At 45.5% G+C, this 19,910-nt stretch overlaps 1 protein-coding gene across 1 annotated transcript in view; it reads left to right on the top strand.

The window, feature by feature from the left end:
- DMXL1 (Dmx like 1) overlaps positions 1-19,910 on the top strand; it is a 2,737,735-nt gene that overhangs the window by 937,345 nt on the left and 1,780,480 nt on the right. Inside the window, exon 12 of the mRNA XM_044059165.1 lies at positions 8,196-8,317. Coding sequence (XP_043915100.1) covers positions 8,196-8,317 — 122 coding nt within the window. The remainder of the gene's footprint in view (positions 1-8,195; positions 8,318-19,910) is intronic.

Below are 19,910 nucleotides of genomic sequence, written 5' to 3'. Positions count from 1 at the left end.
AATAGTTTATATGGGCGTTTTTTATTAAGATGACAAGTATATGTGGGAGTGTTTTTTTACATCGTGTGTTCTGAAGAAGTCATTTTATTTTCATTTGTATTACTAGTCATATAACTTTTTGTTATACTATTTTTCTGTAATCTTTCTTTCATCCATTTTAACATGCCTGTCCATTTCTGTTAAATCAAGCAGGTCTTCTCTTAGATCATTCTGTTATAAACAAATAGACCTTTCTTTGGTCCATTTCCTGCTCTTTCCCTAACTCTGCTTTCATACAAGTCTCTCTACAGAAGGTTCCAGAATTTTAGTCTGTGGCATATCCTATTTACAAGTGTCCAGTTTGGACTGTGACACTATTTCATTGACTCATCCTATTGTGATATTGCATGCATTGGAGTTTCCATACTTAACCCATCACTTCTCAGTTTTGTATATCCCTTCAGTGTCTATTTTCTGCTTTTCTGCCTCATTAAAAGTTTTGGTTCTAAGTACAATACACATTTGTTTTCTATTCTTTCCTTTCATAAATTTTACCATGTCTGGATGTCTTTGCACAGATCTTCAAATATCTTTGGAGCTGCAGTGGTCATATTGGTTAGTGCAGCTTTCTTTTCTTTATGTATTATACCATATTAAATCTATTTCTTTAACAAGTCCATAAACATTGATGTAGTCTTTAATTTTTGCTCTGTTCTTGTGGCAATCCATCAATCTCATATTTTTTCCAGACAGTCCTATGTTTCTTTTTCTCTGTATTGTTTTGATCTGACTTGCTCTGTCCAGAACTTAAATTTTTATTTGCAGCTTTAAACAGTTTTTCTGATGCTTTTATTTTTCTTCTCTCGTAACTTCTTTAAATATCCTCTCTGTGAAAGTTCTGGAATTGTTGCATAATGGAAACTGTACACAATCTTTTTCTTACCCTCAATAGCCCACTTATTGTCTGCATGTGTCTTGCTTGTCATATCAAGTTTTTTTTTTTTTTTGTGTACTGCTACTTCCTTCTGCAGCAGAAGGGGCGCAAGTAACATGGCCGATGACTCTGGTAGGAATATTTCAATGTCCATTGGCTTCTACACTACCATTTTTCTGGTCCTGGCTGAAGTGCCTTTTGCCAGGAGTAGGCGCTTTTTTTTTTTATCATCCTGAAGCAAGTGTGCAAGTCCTTTATTTTTGACCTGCTTTTCTCCATAAGATATAAAATACAATGAATGTATTGGTGTCATTTTAGTGATACTTTGTACAATAAGAGAGCACAATGTGAAGATACTCACCAAAGCTTGAAGTTGAATTCTGTTGTAGCAATACTACTGTCCTTCTCTTGCTGATTCCATTTCCCCATTTTGACCCCAACTTTATTCCCCTGTGGTGGAACAAGTGAAGATCTTAGTAGAAGTGCTTTTAGAATATCAGAATGTGACCATAATATCTACAATATATAACTGGATGTAATGGGATCCTATCTTGCCTACATTCATAACTGATGGGTTCGGAGCCGATCCATCGGCTCCGACTTGGCCACTATATACTAGAACGAAGTCTCTCATTGGCTGGGCTTCCCCTTATCCCAGAATGCACCACGCCTGCTTCCCCAGATCTCGTTTGCCACTTTTCAAGCTGGACGTGGTCTCAACTTGGCTGGAGCTAAGTGTGTTTTCTTGACCTTTTTTGGTCTTTTTGGCTAGGGTTTCTGTCAGCTTTTAAACAAACAGCTGTTTTAACAGCTTTGTGAGCGTTTGTGGTCAGTTTTTGTGAAAGTTAGAATTTTATATTTTTTTTCGAGCTTCTAGTGTACTGGGCAAGGCAAGTTAGAGGGCCTTTGCCCTTATTATGTGCTTATTTTCTTGTTGTGTGACTGAAATAGTTTCTTGTTTTACCTGTTGTATCAAGCTAAGCCCGTTTAAGTTAGAGGGCTTTAGCCCATTTATTAGTTTACTTTTGTGTATTCTAGCTATCTGTTACCTGTTTCTACTGTGTTCAGCATGTCTAAGGAGCAGAAATCAGGATTTAAAAAATGTGCTAAATGTAATTATAAAATGTCCATTACAGACAGCCATGCTGTTCATGATACTGTTTAGGGCCTAAACATCTACAGGATACTTGCAGTGTTTGTCACGCTTTTTCTTCCAGGGTCCTACAGGAAAGAAAAAACAAGCTGATACTTAGAGGTCTTATTAAGCCTTCATTTGAGGAAGCATTGGCTTCATCTCCTGCTTCTAAAAAGAAGAGATCGTCGGCTCCGACCAGTCCGTCGGGCCCGACACCCAAGAAGCATAGCTCGTTGGCTCCGACCAGTCCGTCGGACCCGACATCTAAGAAACATGGATCGACTTCTTCTTCCTCGGCTCCAATGGCTTCGAAGCCGATGGCTGAAGGGTCTGCCTCGGTGCTTCTTTCCTCGGCTCCATTGGTGTCGGAGCCGCAGGTTAGTGCATCGAGAGGCCAATCACCTACTTCGGCTCCTTTGGTCTCGGAGCCGTTGGAGGTGTGCAGCTCAGACTCTTCCCCCTCGGCCCCGGAGCCACCTTCGGCGCCGACACCCTTACAAACGGTTCCGGTCTCTGGTCCAGTAGTGTTGGAACCCTTTCGGAGCCGATCCCCTGTTTTATCGGAGCCGAGGCAGAAGTCTTCTCGACCCCAGTCTATTTCCTCCAAATCCTCTAGGTTGTCTGATTCGGATTTGGATAGGGTTATCCAGAGGCTGTTCCAGTCCCCAGTTTTTACTAAAATGATCTCGGCTTCGGAGCCGATTCCCCATTCCGTGCATTTGATTCCTCCTCCGACCCCCTTGGAGCCGTTGGAGTCGGTGCTGGTAGAACGCAGCGGAATCATCCAGTCGGAGCAGGGACCCCCTCGGAGTTTCTCTGCTCCGACCTTCATTCCTACCCTGTCCTCGGTGTCAGGGTTTGGTACCGGGTCTTCCTCGGCAGGGGTCGAGGGTAACACTGTGGAGCTCGCCTCTTCGATGCCCAGTCTTCCCCTGGGAGCATCAATCGCGGGTATTCCCGGTACCGCCGTGGTCTCTCAGCAAGTGCCCTCCGCAGAGTCTGGAGGTCTTGCTTTTGAGGCCATGAGGAGTGCGCTGGCCATGACCTTGCCGGTTCAGCAGGTTTCTACCTCACCGTCCCAAGTTTTGGGTACTGGTGCCTCTGGAGACATTTTCCCACGACAATGGGGCCCCGGGGCCTGAGCATACCCCCTTAGAGGGTTCCCTTCTTCCGGGGGGTCCTTCTGAATCTGCTTCGGATGAACCCCCAAGGAAGAAACTGTGCAAGAGGAAGCACGTTGATTCCCAAGATGAGTCCGTCACTTCAGATACTGACCTCGATGATGCGGAGGGGTCCCCAAAATCGTCCTCAGATGACGTCTCCTCCTTGAATATCCTTGAGATCTTGAGACAGAGAGGCGATTGACAATCCAAAGTCCCTACCGCTGAGGAGTCAGTCTTCCTCAAGGCCTTCGGGGCCCAGCCCTCCTCCTCCTGGGTGTCTCCACCCTTCAACGAGTTATTAGATCTAATCTCTCGGAAGGTGTGGGAACATCCTGATACAGTGGAACCGGTGCCTGCCAGACCTAATAAGTTTCTTTCAGCCCCTCCCCAGAAGGAATTCCTCACTAAGGGTGTTGCAGTTGATGCTATGGTAGTGGCATCTGCCACTCAGCAGGACGTGGCAGAGGCTTCAACGTCTATTCATCCTCCTAATAAGGATTCTAGGAGCATGGATAGGTACGGGAAGTGTAACCTTTCTTCAGCGACCTTTACCCTGCGGTCGCTGAACTATCTCTGTCATTTTACAAGGCTCCAAAGGGACCTCCTCAAGGAGTTAGGAGAGTCTCTTGCGGGTAATCTTCCTGAGGCGTTAGCCCAGACCGTAGGCGCCCAGATGACTACCCTATCTTCTATTGTCAACTCGTCCATGAGGCTCATTTCCTATGCAGCCAAAGGGGCGAGTAGAGCAGTGGGCACAGGAGTGGCTCTTAGGAGACAAGCCTGGTTATGCTTGTGTCCACTCGCGGAGGCCTTTAAGTCTTCCTTCGCCGACGCCCCCTTTGATGGGTCTTCTTTGTTTGGGCCCAAGATGAAGGACACACTTACTCGGTGCGAGCAGGAGGGCAAGACCTTGACTGCCGTTGGGGCCCGTTTTTCCGCTCCCTCTAGACCTTACCCCAAGGCCCAGAGAGGAGGTAAAATCCCAAAAGTTCTTCTCTACTCCACCGAGTGATCCCCCCTCCAGAGGCAGGGGGGGGGATTCAGGAAGACGCCGCCCTAGAGGTGGCAGAGGCCCCCGTAACTCTGGAGACCGCGATTCATTTCGTGGTTCCTCCTACCCTCAACATCCCTAGGATGTGGCCCGGCTGTGCTTCTCCGGAGCCAGTCGGGGGTCGTTTTGCGAAACACCCACAGGCTTGGGAATCTATAACCAAGGATCAGTGGGTGCTTCGCATTGTAACCAGAGGCTACCTCATCCCCTTTTTCAAGCCCCCTCCTCCTACAAGGAGAATCCCGGACGTGCCACCCAGTCAACGGGATCTAGCAGCCGTAGAAGTTTCAAAGCTGCTAAGCAAAGGGGTCATCCAGCCCGTCCCTGCCGACCAGATCGGATCAGGAACTTACTCGAGATTATTTTTGGTGCCAAAAAAGACAGGGGACGTAAGGCCCATTTTGGACCTAAGCTCATTAAACCTTTTTGTGAAGAAGTCCAAGTTCCGGATGGTCACCCTTCAGTCCATTCTCCCGTTATTGGAGAAGGATGTCTGGATGTGCTCCACAGACCTCAAGGTCGCTTACTATCACATTTTGATAGGTGAAGAGTCCAGGAGTCATTTACGCTTCCGCCTAGGAACCAGTCATTTCCAGTTTCGTGCACTGCCCTTTGGTCTCACCACAGCCCCCAGGGTGTTTACCAAGTGTCTGGCAGTGGTGACAGCTCACCTGAGAAGTCTAGGATTCCAAGTGTTTCCCTATCTCGACGACTGGCTCCTCACTGCCACCTCCGAGCATCTACTGATTAGAGCGCTGATGGCCACAGTAACTTTGGGTCTCTCGCTGGGAATCACTTTCAATTGGGAAAAATCTGTGCTGCGGACTTCTCAGCGTATCATCTTTATAGGCGCAGAGTTAGACACAAAAAGGATGCAGGCATTTTTGCCATCAGAAAGAATTCAGGTTCTACAATCACAGATTCTAAATTTGTTACCCAAATCTCGAGTTCCTGCCAGACAGATTCTTCAGTTATTGGGCACGATGGCTGCAACTATCCCCTTAGTACCGTTAGCCAGGCTGCACATGCGGGTGCTGCAATGGCTATTATCGGTTCAATGGTCGTACCAAGAACTTCCCCTGAACCACCTGGTTCTGATTACGGACAGTTGTCGTCGGGACCTCCGTTGGTGGCTGCGTCGGTCCAACCTGGACCGGGGGCGTCCTTTCGCCCTTCAGCCCCCTGTTGCCACAGTGACCACGGACGCCTCCCAGATAGGGTGGGGGGGTCATTATCTGGACAGGTCTGTCCAAGGCACTTGGCAGGATTGCGAAGCACACCTTCACATCGATATCCTGGAAATGAGAGCGGTGCTTCTGGTTTTGCAAGCACTTCATCACTCTCCCCCAAGGTACTATTGCAATTCTATCCGACAACATGTCGGTAGGTTGGCACATAAACAAGCAGGGCGGAACCAGGTCCTACCCCCTTTGCAGAGAGGCCATGAGAGTATGGCGCTGGGCCATAGCTACTCGACGTTTCTTAGTAGCCACGCACATTCCGGGGAAAGCCAATGTGATTTGCAGAGAGGCTCAGCAGGACTCTCCTGTTGCCCCACGAGTGGTCCCTCAACAACAGAGTGGCTGCGCAGATCTTCGCCAAATGGGGTCTCCCTTGTTGCGACTTGTTCGCCAGCCCCAACAATGCGAAGTGCAGAGAGTTCTTCACTCTGACTCCCTCCCAGGGGCAGTCTCCCAGGGACGCTCTAGCCCACAATTGGCCCCCTGGTCTCCTTTATGCCTTCCCCCCGATCCCCCTTCTTCTGAGGGTGATTCAGAAGGCTCTTCATGTAGGGAGCCACATGATTTTGGTCGCCCCACATTGGCCCCGTCAGGTTTGATTCCCATTCCTTCAGAAGTATGCGGTACAGGGCCCTTGGATTCTGGACCCAGTGCCGGACCTGTTGTCTCATCAGTCGGGACACTCTCATCCGTCCCTTCGGTCTTTGCGACTGACTGCTTGGTTACTCCACTTCCATCCTTAGTTAGAGATAACTCTCTTTCTCCAGAAGTGATGTACATTTTGTCCTCTTCTCACAAGCCATCCACCGTTAAGCTGTATTCCAGCAAATGGAAAAGGTTTGCCTTTTGGGCCCAGCAGCGAGGCATTGATCCTCTTACGGCCCCAGTTCCACAGGTCTTGGAATTTCTAGCTTCATTGTTTCATTCAGGCTCTTCAGTCTCTACAATTAAAGTTCAACTGGTGGCTATATCTAATTTTCATGTTTCCATAGAGCCTTCCTTAATGGCTAACAGACTTTGCAAGTCCTTTCTTAAGGGAGCCTGGCTCCTCAGGCTTCCTGTGGCTCATCCTGTGCCCCCTTGGGACTTAAATTTGGTTCTGGCCTCCTTAACTGTCCGTCCCTTTGAGCCGGCAGCCACTTGTGATATAAAATTTCTGTCATGGAAAACCACCTTTCTAGTGGCAATAACTTCTGCTAAGCAGGTTTCAGAGCTTCAGGCTCTCTGTTCTACTCCTCCTTATTTGATTTTTCATAAAGACAGAGTTTCCCTCAGATTGAATCCATCCTTTTTGCCTAAGGTAGCATCCCCTTTGTGCATTCAGCAATCATTGGAGCTCCCCGTTTTCTTTCCAAATTTTTCTAATGGAGCAGAATATACCTTCCACCAGTTGGATGTTCACAAACAACTGCGTTTTTACTTAGATAGGACCAGTCAGACATGAAAATCTAACCACCTGTTTGTGTCCTTTGCGGAGAATAGGTTAGGTCTACCAGTTGCCAAAACCACCATAGCCAAATGGATTAAGGATTGCATCTCTTTCATTTATTCCCGGTCAGGCAGAGAGTTACCTTTCCCACTTAAAGCTCATTCTACCAGGGCTATGGCCACCTCTGTAGCTTTTCACTCCAAAGTTTCAATAGATGATATTTGTGCGGCTGCTACTTGGTCTTCTCCGCACACCTTCATTTCTCATTACAAGGTTGATGTGGCTTCCAGAGGCAGAGCTTCATTTGGTTCCGCAGTTCTCAGGAGTGTGTTCCAATGAGCCACCCGGGATTTAGGTGCTAGGGATGCTGTCCCATCAGTTATGAATGTAGGCGAGATAGGATCCCATTACATCTTTTAGTTATGTACTTACCATAGCTTCGGATGTATGGGATCCATCTCGCCTACATTCATACATACTCACCCTCCTTCCCCCTACCTTTTGGATTTAGAGGAAATATTGCTATTGCTGAGCTCTCCTCTGGAAGGGCTCTAGTTGGTTACAGTTATTGGTATGTGTTTTCTGTACCTGTATGAATGTATGAAAGCGAACAAACAAGATCTGGGGAAGCAGGCGTGGTGCATTCTGGGATAAGGGGAAGCCCAGCCAATGAGAGACTTCATTCTAGTATATAGTGGCCGAGTCGGAGCCGACGGATCGGCTCCGAACCCATCAGTTATGAATGTAGGCAAGATGGATCCCATACATCCGAAGTTATGGTAAGTACATAACTAAAAGTTTCTGCATTTCCAAGATGTGAGATATAGCGCTAATTAAAGCACTTGCATCTGGTCTTGTCTTGTAGGAGTTTTTTTTTTTCTTCTTTTCTTAGGATTCCTTTGAAGATGAAGTAGGTCAAAGGAGCTTCTTATGTCAGTAGGGAGGTTAAACTATATTTCTAAAGACAAATATGATATGTTGCCTCTCTTGCTTATGTGTATTGTTATACCGAAGACGATAACAGTGCCATTCTGGAATCTTGAAGAATATTTGCTCTCACTAAAACTGAACTGTGCTGTGTTTAAGGTGCATTTCCCTACAGTTGGAGTTTGAACATCAGTATACAGAGTAACTGGATGGACCAATCACGGATTTGTATGTAATTTGAATGCCATTGTTTTGCATCATGCTAAGAAGCTCAAACTGAGTATTACAATACTGTATTGTACATAATTATACTAACTGTGCTTTATTTTCCTTTAGGTGCATACTGTAATTCTCCCAGTGCTTGTTTTGTGGCAAGTGACGGGCAGAGTCTAAGGTTGTATCAAGCTGTCATTGATGCCAAAAAGCTTTTATGTGAACTTTCTAACCCAGATATATGTGTAAGTATCTGTAGTCCAAAATGCAATTTTATTGTGTCATAAACTGATATTTTAGAATACATTGAAGTTCTGTTCTTTTAATCCTGTACATTAAGGGCACAAGTGGTAATGGGCGAATCCCTTGGTTCATTGTGTTTGCCTTAACATTACATTTAGCCTTTGCAGTCCAAACCCTCCTCCATTCTTTTCCACATATTCTAGGTACATTTAAATCCCTTGGGGGAGATTTAGTCCCCAATTCCTCCAGCACTGCTGCTAGGGTCCTTTTACCCTCTCCTTGAAGAGTAAATTACTTTTTCACTCCATTTGCCATTTATGCTTTCATTTTGTGAACTCTACTATTCAACCGTTTGCAACCAACCTGTAAAGTTAAGTTGTCTCTCTCGCCTTCATTCTTGCTGGTTTGGTTCGGAGCCGATCCTCGGCTCCGACTCTGCCATCTACTAAAGCTCGAGAGCTATTTACTGGCTCGAGGTCTCCCCATATCCCACAATGCTTGGCGCTAGATACCCAGATCTCATTTGCCGCTTCAGCTACGAGGTTGGGTTTTTACTGGCTCAGGTCGTATTAATCTTTTTTGGTCTTATTACCTTAAAATCTACCTTTGTATTTTTCTTGTATATAGATAGTCTTTCCCTTTTAGTATAATTAGACTGTGTATCCCCTAGTTTGTCCCACTCAGGAAACTCGTTTTTTGTTAGAGAGTTTCTACCCTCCCCCCCCCCTTGTTTCTTCTCTTTACTGGCTAACCCCACCCTTTTTTGTACCTAATAGGAGTAGTGTTTAGCCTTGTAATATTTGTATATATATTTTTATTAGTGCATAGTTTTTGTTGTTATTAAGTGTGGTGTGATAGTTTTTGTTATTATTGTTAGTTTAACCAGTGTAGTGCGGGTGTGTGACTGTTTCTGTGTGCCTTGTTTAAGCACTAGTTTAATTTTCTCTCTTTGGTATCCCCTTCTAGTATGTCCAAGGATACCAAAGTTTCAGGCTTCAAGAAGTGTGACTCGTGCTGTCAGAAGATGTCTCTAACGAACGGTCACACTTGTGTTTATTGCTTGGGTTCCCTACACCTGCAGGACTCCTGGTCGGTCTGTCATGCCTTCAGCCCGAGAGTCCTGCAGGAGCATAGGAACAAGCTTATTTTAAGAGGTTTACTTAAGCCAGAGGGATCCCTGGCGAAGCCTTAGTCGGGGAAATCCTTAAAGCCCGCCAAGCCATCGGCTCCCAGCTCGGAGCCGTCGCTGGGCGGAGCATCTGCATCCTCTTCGGTTCTGGCTGGAACCGACATCTCTGGACCTTAGTCGGCTCCGGTTTTAGTGTCGGAACCATCTTTGGGCCGAAAACATTCTAGGTCCCCTTCCCTAGAATCTGTTCGTTCAGCTCCGAGGTCACCATTGCTTCAGTCTGAACGAAGCCATAGGTCCCACTCCTCTCGGTCCTCCAGGCTATCCGATCATGACTTGGAAAAGGGTGGTCAGTAGACTCTTTAAATTGCAGGCCCTGGCCAAAATGTTAACCAGCCCTTCTCAACAGACTGTGGCTGTTCCTGTGTCTTCAGCAGTTCCTCCACCGACTCCCCCTTTGTGTTCAGAGCCGGAGCTGGTTGGGGCTTGAATCTTGGAAACGTCAGAGCTGATACCACACCTTTCGGCTCCTTCGTCAGCTCCGATCTCTTCATTGGTTCCTTCCTTGGAGGGATCTGGGCGCCGGGACTCCCTCGTCTGTTCCGAGGGGGTGAGTGGCATCGGACCCTTGTCCAACCCCATTCTCCCTCTCGGGGATTCGGCGCAGGTGAGCTCGGCTCTGACATCGGCCTTGGAGCGGTCTGTCGGTGCCGGGAGGGGTTCACGTCTCTTCGGAGTGGGGACCTTCTGTTCTACCTGATAAGGGCGCCTTTGAGGTAATGATGAGCGTGCTGACTCCTGAGTCGGCTCCTCCCCCCCATGGTGCCTGCATCAGTCTCTGCCCACCCTTCTGACCCCAAGCATGGAGAACAGACACTCCAGGTCGCCCCATTGGGCGTATCTTCCTCTTCCGAGGCCTCCCGCTGATCATTCAGAGGAGCCCCCTCGGAAGAGAAAATGTAAGAGGAAACATGTAGACTCCCCCGAGTCAGTCACGTCTGATAACGACTTGGAGGATTCGGAAGGGTCCCCAAGATCCCCCTCTGAGGATGTCTCTCTTTCAGACATCCTAGAGATCCTTAAGCAGAGGTGGAACTGGACTGCCCTTAACCCTTCCGAGGACGAGTCAGTATACCTGGACGCATTTGGTTCTCGCCCTTGCACCTCCTGGGTGTCTCCACCCTTCGACCCGCTGATGGAAGTAGTGGCTCGAAAGGCATGGTCAGCCCCAGACACAGTGGAACCAACTCCCTGCAGACCCACTAAGTTCATTACAGCCCCACCCAACAAACAATTTTTGACAAAAGGTGTCCCCGTTGATGCCATGGTGGTTGCAGCAGCCACGAAGGAGGAGTTGGCTGACCCTTCAGTGCCTGTCCATCCACCTAATAAAGAGTCTAGGACAATGGACAGGTACGGGAAGCGGATGTTTTCCTCAGCGACTTTTTCCATATGGTCACTGAATTATCTGTACCACTTCACCCGCCTTCAAAGGGATCTTCTCAACGAACTGGGTGATACCCTTCAGGATCCATCAGCTGCGGGGTCTCAAGATAAGATTAACTCCCAGCTGGCGACCCTTAACTCACTCGTCAACTCCTCCATGCGGCTCATTTCTTATGCAGCCGATGGGGCGAGTAGGGCCGCAGGTACAGGCGTGGCTTTGAGAAGACATGCCTGGATGCGGTTATGTAACTTTGCTGACCCCTTTAAGGCGTCCTTCACCAATACCCCCTTCGATGGTTTGGCTCTGTTTGGACCACAGGTGAAGGATACCCTTACCAGGTGTGAGCAGGAAGGCAAGACTCTCTCTGCCGTGGGAGTCCGTTTTTCTACTCCCTCTAGACCATACCCTAAAGGTCAGAAGAGTGGGAAAATGTGGTTTTGGAAACCCCAGGGAGTCGTGCCTGACAAATGTGGTGTGTTTCCCTCCAGGGGCAGGGGAGGGAACAATAATAGAGGCCACCCGAGGGGCAGAGGGGGTCCGCAAAATCAGGGTAGCAGAGAATCTTTCTCTGACAAACCCTTTCAGCACCCCTGAGGGGCTGCCCGACTGTCCACCTTCGGAGGCAGTCTGGGGACGATTGTCACTGTACCCAGAAGCCTGGCAACTTCTCACACAAGACAAATGGGTACGGTCTATCGTATCCAAGGGTTACAAAATCCCCTTTGTCCACACCCGTGTACAAACAACCAAGTCCCTTCCAGATGTTCCACCTGGTCTAAGGGAACAAGCAGTGCCAGAAATTTCAAAACTGCTAGAAAAACGGGCCATCCAGCCAGTCCCAGCAGATCAGCAAGGATCCGGAATTTACTTCAAGTTCTTTTTGGTACCAAAAATACAGGGGACTGGAGACCCATGTTGGATCTCAGCAGGTTAAACAAATCTGTTCAAAGAACGAAGTTCCGGATGGTCACGCTTCAGTCCATTCTACCCTTTTTGGGTCAGGACAATTGGATGTGCTCCATAGACCTTCAGGATGTGTACTACCATATCAAAATGGACAGGCGCTCCAGAAGTTTTCTCCGCTTCCGGCTGGGAGCCAGTCACTATCAATTCAGAGCCCTGCCCTTTGGTCTCACCACAGCCTCCAGGGTGTACACCAAATACATGGCAGTGGTTATGGCTCACCTGAGACAGCGAGGATTTCAGGTGTTTCCATATCTAGACGACTGGCTCCTTACTGCTTCCACCAGGCATCAGCTACTGCGAGCCAGGGATTATACCATCCAAACTTTCTCCGAGCTAGGTATCTCAATAAATTTCGAAAAGTCTGCATTGTCTCCTTGTCGGTCTATAACCTTTATTGGCACAAGATTAAATACAAAAGATCTGTCTGCAAACCTTCCTCTAGACAGAGTGTCAGACATTCGCCGACATGTGCAGGTCTTACTACAGTGCAAAAGGATTCAGGCCAAATTTGTAAAAAAAAGTTGGGTCTCATGGCAGGAGCAATCATACTAGTTCCCCTGGCTCATTTTCACATGCAGATTCTTCAGTGGATGCTTTTTACCCAATGGTCTTTTCAACAACTTCCGATGTCTCACAAGATAATAATCACTCAATCGTGCAACCACCTGGCGTGGTGGATGGTCTCCCCTCTAGTACTCCAGGGCAGACCATTTGTTCTTCCTCCTCCTGTTGCCACAGTGACCACGGATGCCTCCCTGATCAGGTGGGGGGGGGGGCATTTTCAGGGCAGTCCCTCAACCTCACAGCTTGGTTGCTCCACTTCCAACCTTAGCCAGGCTTCCACTTATTTCTCAGCCGGTGCGTGAAATCATCCTTTCTTCGCACAAATGTACCACCAGGAAGACTTATGCTAGAAAGTGGAAGTGTTTCTCCTTCTGGGCAGAGGCTAGGAGTATAGACTCCTTTACAGCCCCTGTCCATCACGTTCTAGATATTTTAGCAGAACTCTTTCAAGCTGGTTCCTCCTCCGCCACCATTAGGGTCCAATTAGCTGCTATCGCAAATTTCCAAGCTGGCCTGTCAGAAACCGGCATCATGTCCCACAAACCTTGCAAGGCCTTTCTTAAAGTGACTTTTTTGCTTAGGCCCCCGGTCAGAGATCCCCCGCCTCCGTGGGACTTAAACTTGATATTAGCTTCCTTGATTCTCCCCCCTTTTGAACCTGCGGCTTCCTGTTCCTTAAAATTGCTTTCCTGGAAGGCTCTCTCTTTAGTAGCCATCACCTCAGCTAGGAGAGTTTCGGAACTTCAAGCCCTCAGTATTCATCCTCCTTACCTTGTGTTTCATAAGGATAGAGTTTCACTCAGGACTAATCCTTCGTTTCTGCCCAAGATACCTTCCGAAACAAACCGGAATCAGGCTATTGATCTACCTGTCTTTTTTCCTAACTATTCGAACAAAGCTGAACAAAAGTTACACCAATTGGACATTCATAGGCAATTATGTTTTTATTTGGATAGGACCAAGCAAACAAGGAAATCAAACCAACTCTTCCTGTCCTATGCTGAGGGCAAACAGGGCCTGCCAGTTTCTAAAGTAACCTTTTCCAGGTGGTTGTCCTCTATTATTACTTTGATTTATCAGCTGAGACATAAAGAACTCCCTACTAAACCCAAAGGTCATTACACCAGAGCGTTGACTACTTCGGTAGCTTTTCAAGCAAGACTACCTATGGAATTTATTTGTGCCGCAGCCACATGGGCCACTCCTCATACTTTCATTTCACATTATAAGTTGGATATGGCCTCTAGGAGTAGAGTTGCTTTTGGTTCCACTGTGCTCAAGAGTCTGTTCCGATGAGCCACCCAGGACTAAGGTGCTAGGGACGCTGTCCCAACCAGCAAGAATGAAGGCGAGAGAGACAACTTAACATTAAGAAGTTATGTACCTACCATAACCTTCCATGTTAGTTGTCTTCTTCTCGCCTTCTTTCTTGCATCCCACCCTCCATCACCCTAGCCTGGACAGACCGAGAAGAGTCCCTTTTTGAGGCCTTCTTCCTCTGGCTGAGTCTTATCTTGGTTACGTTCTCCTCTGTCTTAGTACTGTAGGAAAACCTTGTGGTATGGACAGGTGTCCTTGTATTTCTCTGGTGTTAGCTGTGCGAAACAAGATCTGAGTATCTAGCGCCAAGCATTGTGGGATATGGGGAGGCCTCAAGCCAGTAAATAGCTCTCGGGTTTTAGTAGATGGCCGAGTCGGAGCCGAGGATCTGCTCCGAACCCAACCAGAAAGAAAGAAGGCGAGAAGAAGACAACTAATGTGGAACGTTATGGTAGGTACATAACTTTTTATTTTTTAATTTTCCTCTTCTGACTTTGAAGACTTTCTGGTTTCAGTAACTCTTGAGATTTCTTCTTTTCAATATGACCATATCTTTGTAGTTGAGAATTGTGTGTGTCTAACTAGCAGATGTCATGATGTTACTCACTGGACTAGAAAGGTATGCTAAACCCTTTCATTACCAAGTTATTTTGTTTTGCTTAAGTCAGTCCAGATTTTGATTCTGATGCATCTTGGGAAAAGTCTTAGATTAGTTTTAAAAAGTTAAAACCTTTCAAGTGTTCACTCATCTGCCATGTTATCGGCATTGCTTCTATTTACTGGGAAAGGAGCAGAATGTGAAGCATTACTGCACATGCCAGAGCTTCAGCTTGGCTACCCTTAGGCAGTTGAGAGAAACTTGAGACCTGCATCAATTCCTTGAAGATGATATGGAGGGTGTTTTGCACAGGGAAGTCCCATGATTGGCATGTGATCCAGCACTGGTGCTAGACCAGTAGGAGAAGGTGAGGAAGTCTGAGGTCAGACACTGATCATAACCATCTTTTGCAGTCTACTCTTGAGTTGACTTTGTTCCTCACCATTTAAGCTGTCATTGACTAACAAAGGGCTGACCAAAATCATCAGCCAACAAGAGACGTACCCCACAAAACATGTTGGTGGGTACATTTTGGTTAAAGGCAGTCTTTAATAAGACACACTTGTGTGAAAACAAGAAAAAAATAAGGCCATAAAGGTGAAATTGGCATGTACCGTTCCTCATAACTTCTCTGCTGCCAGTCCGTATGACAGCTTCTAACATTCATCTGATTGCAGAGTGTTTTCAGATAAGTGCTCTGTTGGGGAAAATTTTTTATTATTTTTTTTTTTTGAGGTTGATTTCGTCTAGGAAAAGCAAATGTGGACATCAGATTGCACAAAGGCAGCCACAATCAATGTTTTTTTGCCTAGGCCCAAGCAAAATTACAAGTTTTGCGCGATTTGCCAGGCATTTGTCTTCATGACCCTTTGTAGTCATTTGTCAGCCTTCTCAACATTTACCTTGAGAACCAGTGTCTAAAATCATTAGCTTTTGATATGGAAAGCACCACAGGTCTGTTCAGTAAGCCACCAAAGAAAGCCAAAAAGATCAGGCCTGAATATTTGGCTGTGCCTCTGGATTCCGACGTTCCTCTTGAGGCCAGTGAAGTCCCAGAGGCATGTTCGATCTCTGCTTCCCAACCTGCAGTTAGCACCATTTCAGAAGTCGTTAGGGAAGGTGCCACTAGGACATCCACAGAGGCAATGCAGACGTCCATTCAGAGCGGTAAGAGGGAATCATGACCCACTATCTCGGATGTCTCAAGCATTGTTCCTCTGTCTCCTCCAGCTCCCCCTTCTCTAGCAATTCCTTCACCTGACACAGAGCCTAGCCATGCGCCTGCTATTTCTTCACAACCTAGGGTGGAACTTCCTAGTAAATAGAAGCAGAAACAAACATGTTGGGTCACCCCAGGATCCTTCTCCTGATTGGCAGACCTTCTTGCAGAGAGTTAGGAATGCTTCATGGCTTTAAACTCATCCTCAGGCCTTCCACTCATCTCTGTCCCTTCTTCCACTCCCAGATCATCAGTGGAGGAATAGCAGACCTCTGGTAAAGAAGATTCTTCATCATCTGATGAATCCTTGTTCAACACTTCCCAGATCAAGTCTCCCCTGGGTTATGCTTCCCTTAATTAGATTCCAACAGTAGAGATTCAAATGAGGAAGATTTGTCCTTTGGAGAAACTGTTTCCAGGATGAGATATCACTTCAAGTGTGAAAGTAGTCAAGTATCTGAAGTTAAAAAGAGTTATTGTGACCCGTTGCAGATAGTTTCTCCCTCAGCCATCCCTCCTGTTCTCCCTGCCTTTCTGAATGCCTTTCTCAGTGTCTAAGACTCCAGATTCTCAACCTCCAGCTCCAAAAAAGGCCTGACAGATTCTGTAAGGTCCCCGAGGACAGTAAGTTCCTTTTCAAATGTCCCTTTGCAGACCGTGCAAGTTCTCGTTCTCTCTCTCTCTTTCTCTCTGCAGATAAGCTGTCCAAATCGCATAGGGAAAAAAGCTTATACCTCCTCTGTACTGGCTTTCAGACCCATTAACTACCAGGCCCACATGTCAATATATATCCTGACCGTGCTTTCCCAAGCATCTAAGCTGGTATCAGACGTTTCTGATGCTCAAGCTAAAACAGTTTGCCTCTCTAATGTCCATCTCAGCCCAGGTGCTTATGCACTCTAAGTGCAGTTATCATGCAGCTGAGGTATCAGCAAGGTTAGCAGCTTCAGGTTCTGTACTTGCAAGGTACTCAAGGCTGTAACTCCAGTCTTTGCATGAAGATATTAAGGCTAAAGTTATGGATGCACCTCTGGACAATGATGCCCTTTTTGGTTCTGAAGCTGCTGCCCTGTTCAAATCTCTGCATGACAAAGGAAAAGAGCTTAAGGAAATGAAACACCTTTGTGTCCCCAGTCCCTAAATGCTACAGAAATTACCTTCCCAAATCACAATTTTTCAGAATGGAACAGCGTAGTTCCCCTCCTTCCCATAGGAAAGGGCTGGCAGACAGGGATCTTACAGACACAAATAAACCCCTGCCCAAAAGCTCACCTTTCAAGACAGGCCAGGTAGTGTGTGACTACCTGCGAAATCTCTCAAACATCCCCCTTTCCCAGTGCCTATGTTTTTCTCTTCACTTTTGGGCAAGTATCTTCACCAACTGGTGGGCTCTTTCTGTTATACAGAATGGTTATTACATGATATGGAAATCAGTCCCTCCCTTCATGGGCATTCCACAACATCCTCAGGATCAGATCCATTTGTTCCCACAAATCCTATAGGACTTGTTTAATCAAGGAACTATTCAGGAAGTTCCATCTGTACAAAAAGGTTTTACTCAAGAATGTTCCTAGTTCCCAGAAAAGAGGGTCCTTTGAGACCAGTTATAGACTTCCCACACCTCATCCTTTCCTCAAAGTGGCAACTTTTCGTATGCTTGCTCTGCAAACTCTTAAATTCCCTTGCTTCTCCAGGCCTTTCTAGTCACTCTGGACATGAAGAATGCATACTTGCATATCCCCATTCATCCACAATACAGGAAGTTTTTATACTTTTGTGTTCCTTCCTGTCACTTTCAGTTCAGTGCTTTGCCTTTTGGATGTTGTATGGCACCAAGGGTATTCACGAAATGCTTAGCTTCTGTCATTGCCTTCTGCAGGCTCCAAGGAATACTGATCTACCCTTACCAGGACACTCGCTAATTCAAGCAGCCCACCCAGACACTCAAAAAAAAATAGCCTTCACCATTTCCGTGGTTCAGGGCCTGGTGTTCACCATAAACTCCAGCAAGTCCTCTTTCAATCCTTCCCAGGATCAGATTTTCCTAGGATGCAGACGAAGAACATATCAGATGATGGTTTTCATCCCTTCTCAAAAAGTGTAAACTCTACTCAACTACTTCCACAACCTACTCTCCTTAACCTCCATCTTCACCAGGGGGTACTTGCACAGAATAAGGTTCATGACATCACTGATTCCAATGCTACCCCAAACCAGACTTCACATGTGGAAAATCCAGTAGTTTTTAGAAACACTTGGGAGCCAGCATGCCCATCCCCTGGAATACTTACTCCCAATTCTCTCCTGCGTAAAGAGAGAAATTCAATAGTGGTTTCAACAGATTGAGCTGAGTCCAGGGCTTCCATTTCAACAGCCAACCCCAGTTCAGGAACTCTACACAGATGCCTCAGATTTGGGGTGGGGAGCAACTGTGGGTTGACTATAAGTCCAGGCTCTTTGGTCTCCCTCAATCAAGAAGCAATATATCAATATAAAAGAAATTATAACTTTGATCCTGGTCCTTCAAGCCTTTCTCTCCTTCCTGCTTCCAGTTCCACTGAAGATATTCACAGACAACACTACATTTCTGTGGCATGTGAACAAACAGAGGGTCACCAAGTTTTTCCTGCTCTGCAGGCTGGCCCTTCAAGCCTGGGAGATTGCCTCTCAATTGAAGGTTTCATTGCAAGCAGTTTATATGTATATATGTATATATGTATATGTATATATATGCCTGGATGACTTCTGTTTATTCTGAGATGGTGGCAGAAATTGAATATATAGGAAATATGTTTAGAGAGAGGGGATACCCTAATGAAATCATTAATGATGTCACTGGGTATGTAAAAAGTGAGTGGGGTAAAAAGTACAAGCTTTTGCTAGGTGCAGATAAGGATACTATTAATGGACCCACCAATACAATAGTTAGGGACAAGACTAAGAAATTCAATAGAGCCTGTATATTACAATTTAATCCTTATGTTAAGGAAGTGAAAAATATACATAAGAATTGGAACATTTTGAGATGTGATGAAGGGGTGCACAAATTAGGGGATGAATCCCATTTTGTGTATAAAACAGGGTTGAACTTGAAAACAAAAATTCAAACTAGTGATAAATATAAGGAAAAAAGGAATAATAGAACAGAAGGCACAAGTAAATGTGGACATTGTAAACAGTGCTATGCAGTAAGCGAATACCATACCCTTACTTTAGGTAACATTAACAAAACAGTGATTAGGTTCAAAAAGGGTAATTGTCAGACCCAACACGTGGTCTGTTTATATACCTGCACAAATTGTCCTAGTTTTTATGTAGGAAAAAACGAACAGGAGATTTAGGAATCGTATATACGACCGCTTGTATTGTATTAGAAAAAAGATACAAATAATGCCCTATATAGACATTTGGAAGTTAGTGACACTTGTAATACTTTTAAATTTGCCATATTAGAATGTGTCAAGATCGACCCCAGAGGAGGAGATGTGAAAGCCAAACTGGGGGAGAGAAGTGAAATGGCATATTTTATTGAATGCAGTCACCCCTCCAGGATTAAATGATTGTATTTCTACCAAACCCCTGTTCAGAGCTTGAAAGGGGTATGCATAACAACATTAATTATTTGTATAGAGCTGTATTTTTAATAGGAGTTGGTATCAGTATCTTAGTAGTCATATTACTGTCGTTTCCCACAGTGATACATTGTATATAAGTTTATCATTTTTAACGTGTGTGTATATATATATATATATATATATATATATATATATATATATATATATATATATATATATACACACACACACACACACACACATCGATGTACTTGTTTTTAATGTTTTATAACTTGAAAATTTGTATGTGATTATACAATTTTAAATTATTATTAACATGTATTTTGCAGTTTGATTATAGTAGTTTAGAATTGAATTGCTGAATATTAATGAGGTTAATTAACACAGTTACATGATTGGAAGGTTCTTTCTTACATTTTTCAAGTAACCACCCAGGTTTTCAGAAGAGGGGGATCATAAAGGGACAGTTAGTAAGGGCATCCAGAATGTGTTCTACTGATAAGGATTTTTAACAAGAGTGTAATTTTTTTGCAAGAAATGTTCCTAAACCGTGGTTACCCATTGAAGTTGATTAAAGAGCTACGTAAGGAAGTAAATAATAAGAGGTTAAATAATATTTTGGGCCCGCTTTTAATTAAAGGGTATCCATCCGAAGAAAATAGCAACAAAGGTGCCCATTTGCACAATATGAAAACAACATCCTTGGTTAACACAGATGATGAAAAATATGTTACTAGTTTTTCAACCCAGTTCAATGATGTATCAGAACAGTTTAGG

Source organism: Protopterus annectens, chromosome 17.part0 (genome assembly GCF_019279795.1).
Source record: "Protopterus annectens isolate FY-2018-M chromosome 17.part0, PAN1.0, whole genome shotgun sequence".
Lineage (NCBI taxonomy): Eukaryota > Metazoa > Chordata > Ceratodontiformes > Protopteridae > Protopterus > Protopterus annectens.
Note: the sequence above shows the minus strand (reverse complement) of the source record. Positions and strands in the feature narration are given on the sequence as shown.